Below are 4,390 nucleotides of genomic sequence, written 5' to 3' on the forward strand. Positions count from 1 at the left end.
TTTTTTTTTTTTTTTTTTTGAGGGATGAGAGCTGTTCAATCTTAGTTGGGCCCCTTTCATTAAAATAATTATTTTCCACCAGGTTCTGTTATACTATATTCAGAGATATTCACATGACAGCTAAACAGCCCCTCTGCCAAGCTGTACAGAAGAAGTCATTTCTTCCATTACCAGTGTTTCATAATACAGGTAAAAATTATTTTTGTCCTGAAACAGTTGACTAGCTGTCTTGTGGGATTCATGTCTTGGACAGGTGAAGTAAGCAAGAAATCCCCTTGGTTCTGAAATCTAAGTATTTGTGCAATACATGGGACAATTTGATGCAATGTTAGTTAAACCTGGTAAGTAGAGCCTGAAGTCAGGACATGCATGTTGCATTCCAGCCTGCATTGATTGAATCAGTAGATTACCAGGCTAATCTAATGCTCAGTAAAGCATCATCGCTTACACGTGCGCAAGATTTACTGTGCAGTAAATTGGGCTAATGTGCATCTTGCTAGTACCAAGAAATACAGGTACTAGATTAACTACACATTAGTTACTGTGTAGTAGCACATGTATAGACTATGGCAGAATGCCATCTCTGTCTCTCCCTAAACTCTGCTATCAGGCAGATGCCTAATCTGACAATTTGGTTACTGTGGTCACTGCAGAGGATAGATAACTCTGGCCCCATCGGCTTCAGGTAACCCTGAGTTGTAACCTGAGCTGGATACATTCCTGAGGGAGGGGGAAATCTGCTCCCTCTGCCTGCATGACTGGCCTCACACACCTGGGTGCAGGCTTAAACTCCCTGTTGTTCTAAGCAATGGGAGGGGGCTAGAGACCCTGTCAGTCTACCTGGCAACCAGTGATGCATTTCAAATTGGTTGGCTGGCAGCCAACAGTTACTGGCCTTCATTGGATCAGGTAAATGAAATCATAAGGTCTATATAAGTTAAGTACTGCCCAGGAGGTGGGGCGGGCGGGCTGGCGTGGCAGCCATGATGAGAACTCTCAGAGAAGCTGGATCTTCTGAAACTTGCTCTTTGACACTCATGGTCAATGAACTGCTGGCCTCCAGAGGGATTCTCCACCTGCCTCTGGATGATGCTTGTGAGTAAGCTTCTTGGGATCTAACTAGATATATAGCTTGCAGTAACTCAGGTGTATGATCAAAGGCTACCATGCCACTGTTTGCTGTAAGGTATTTCTATGATATTGCTCAACCCTGTACCCTATTCCAAACCTACTCCCGGTAACCAATAAAGTTCTCCTCTGTACCTAGCATGGGAGACTTATTGGGAGAGGGTCTAGATTATGTCTTGCGGTCCTCTTGGTTCGCCTGACTAAGGGAGACCACTATTTGTGCTTCAGACTGAGGGAAGCACCCCAAGTTCATGCAGTGAGTCAAGTACCCTCAAGGACTACTAGTCCTTTGTTCCGCAGGGGGCATGTGTCCAAGATCAGTCCAGACCCTGGGTGGTAGTGGTGTTATCCCCAGGCTTGCAGGTGTTCAGAAAGGGAGTTGGCTGGACATGAGGCATCCCCAAGGAGGCACTCGGAGGCTGGAAGGTGGTCGGGCGCAGTGAGGTGGGTGGCTCAATGCAGCAGTACCCCCCACTGGCCTGCCACACAGACACTGACCGGGAGGGAGTGGGGAGCTCTCTGTCCTTGGTCCCAAGGCTGCTCAGCTCCCCTCAGGAACTGGGAGCTGAGCAGTGCTGGGACTGTGGACAGAAAGCTCCCCTATCCCTGTAGCAAGCAAAGCAAGGGGAGAGCTCAGGGCACTGCTGCTGCTTGGCCACAGGGCATCACCCCAAACCGGTACCTCTGAGCCAGGCTGTGATCCTGAGCTTCACATGGCTGGGAGCTGTCCCCTCCTCTGAGACAGTTTCCTTCCCCTGCTCCCCGGAGCCCAGGCCTGAACCCTGGTGCCTCCTGCCAGCCTGGGGCTGTCACCAGGGCAGCCTGGAGCTCCCCTTGGCTGCTGCAGAGGGGCAGGAGCAGTCTTGGATCAGTTCTTCCCAATGCGGGTGCACATGTAGACATATTCCCGGGTGCAGTTTACTGCACTTTATTTTAATCTGCAGTAACCTTAAAGTGCATTAATTAATAGCAAATTATCTCAATTGCTGAGGTACACAGAGAGTTTTCAAGATGAAAAGCAGTGTGTTTATGCTTTGATGTATCATTAACTTATTTAAAGTCCTTATCAATGAAAGTTCACTGTGTTTAAGAGACCTCCTGCTACCCTGTGTCCTGTTTCAACAGCTGAGATCAGTAAGACTGGAACTGGACTTCCCAGAAATATAACCTTGTAAGGATGCTAAAGGCATCTTGGCCGTCCAGAGGTTGAGACTCATGCATCCTTTCCCCCAACAGGTGTCTGACCATTGTATATTCATTTATCTAATTTTGAGGAAGTTTGTACTTCATTTTGGTCTTCTCCTCTACCCAGTTCTCATTTCTTTTACCAGTTTTCTTAAGACACCATCACTTTTTACAAAAGACTGAATTCCTATAAGTGTTCAGCATTTGACAATTGTTTCGGAGGAAAAGTACCATTATTACTTACACTTGCAGTTTAACTGATTACATACTTTTATGAAACTGTTAAAAAGAAGGACAGTCTTTCATCTCTTTTCAGCCAGAAATACAAAGATCTCATTCTTTTAATGAGACAGAAGATTTAAGATGTATTGTCTTACATGAAATTAGTTTGATCACAGTTCAGTTCCCAGGAGGAAAAGCACAGACCCACTAAAATTGGCCCTAACCTTTTAAAAGTTTTTAGAGAAGTAAGGCTGTCTGCGCCATGAAGGCTTGAGCTACCATCTCACTGCTAGGCAGGGGTCAGAAACATTTGTGAAATGAGAGCAGAGCATTGCAGAGCTGTTTGGACTGTCACCAAGAAGGCTGTACTTGTTTGGGCAGATTATTTACTGTTCAGGTCTCTCAATTCAGCACCTTCCACTAACACTAAATGTCTCATGCATACCAGATTCCTATTACCTCCAAAAGTCACCCAGTACAAGTCATCTGGAAAAGCATAAGCCAGAACTCCAGTTTACTGGATCAACTCTTCCAGGATTTCAGAAGCTCAATGCAAAACTTATTCAGCAACCTTGGGGAGGAGGGTGGGGGTAAAAATCCCCTGTCCAGCAACTGCACCTGCTGAATGCATTCAGCAACAACTCAGCCATGCTGTAGCAAAAGTCATTTTTTTCCTTATGTATGCAGGTGCCTGTTGTATAGGACTAATCACAAGTGGAGAAGTTATTTAAATGAGTATTTTAGTTCCCTGTGCAGCAATTTCTTCTTGATTCTGATTCTAGAGGGCCCCAACCTACCCAGCTGAAAAATCAGGGTTTTTTTTAAAGTGACATTTAATCAAGCAGCTGTGACTGAAAAGCTGTAGTCATTGGGCCATTTGATGTGCTTATGCTAATATCCTTTCAAAGTCACTCTGCTGTTCACATTTAATAAATGATTTTAGAGTATGTGAAGAAAGCGTCTACTGCCGTGGTCAGGGAACTGAAGGAAGCAGTAGTACAGATATTCTGCATGTACTGCCACCTGCTGACCTTGAATAATAACATGCCAAGCACACTGGTTTAATGAGTCAAGAACAGCTTTGGTTGGGGGGAAAACTCTTATCTTTTGTATTAGAAGGCACCACATCAATATTACTGCATCTAGAAGTTTCAGTACACTAGAAGGTGAGATGTTGAGGTGCTGTGGATTGCCCTTTTTTATAGAGCAGAGGTTCCCAAACTTTTCCTTATTGCAGATTTACCAGCTGCCCATGTACCCCTACCAGCATACATTTTATATTTCAACCCCTTAAATGCCAGTTCTTATTATAATGCAAATTAAATTTGCCCTTACACAATTTCTCCTACATAGCCCTCAGATGTCTTGCATACCCCCAGGGGGATACATGTACCAGAGTTTGGGAACCCCTGCTATAGAGCATTCTCAGTTGACACTATGCAGGTCCAACATTGACGGTTTAGTCCTGTATTTTCACATGGAAGGCATTGTCCTTCCCCTTGTAGTCACAGAGATTTTTCCTCTTGGATGCCTGTGGATGGAGATGCAAGACAAAGAGATTGGGTTTTATGTGTTGCATCAGGAATGTTTCTGGCACATCACCGTTGCTCATTCCCATTCTGTTCTCTATTTCATGAACCCCCACCCCCCAAAAAAACAAACAAAAAACCCAAAAACCCTGCAGACACGAATGAAATCAGCATGGATTTATTAGGGGGAGATCATGTCAGACCAACCTGATTGCCTTCTACGATCAGGTCACAAAGGCCATGGATGCAGGTGTCGCGGTGGATGTAGTCTTTCTGGACTTCAGCAAGGCCTTTGACACCGTCTCTCACCCCATCCTAGTTAAAAA

At 45.0% G+C, this 4,390-nt stretch overlaps 1 protein-coding gene across 4 annotated transcripts in view; it reads left to right on the forward strand.

Moving 5' to 3' along the window:
• Positions 1–57: 57 nt before the first annotated feature.
• The window catches only part of NFU1 (NFU1 iron-sulfur cluster scaffold), a 20,418-nt gene continuing 16,085 nt past the window's right edge, over positions 58–4,390 (forward strand). For 2 of the 4 annotated variants that reach the window (XM_019514327.1, XM_019514330.1), the window contains exon 1: positions 103–189. Coding sequence is in view for 1 of the 4 variants with exons in the window: in XM_019514328.1 (XP_019369873.1) it covers positions 114–189 (76 nt within the window). In the remaining 3 variants the exon portion in view is untranslated. Of the gene's footprint in view, positions 190–4,390 lie in introns of all 4 variants that reach the window. The other 2 variants (XM_019514328.1, XM_019514329.1) reach the window with 2 other exon arrangements.

Source organism: Gavialis gangeticus, unplaced genomic scaffold (genome assembly GCF_001723915.1).
Source record: "Gavialis gangeticus isolate Ggan-Ray unplaced genomic scaffold, GavGan_comp1, whole genome shotgun sequence".
NCBI classification, from domain to species: Eukaryota; Metazoa; Chordata; order Crocodylia; family Gavialidae; genus Gavialis; species Gavialis gangeticus.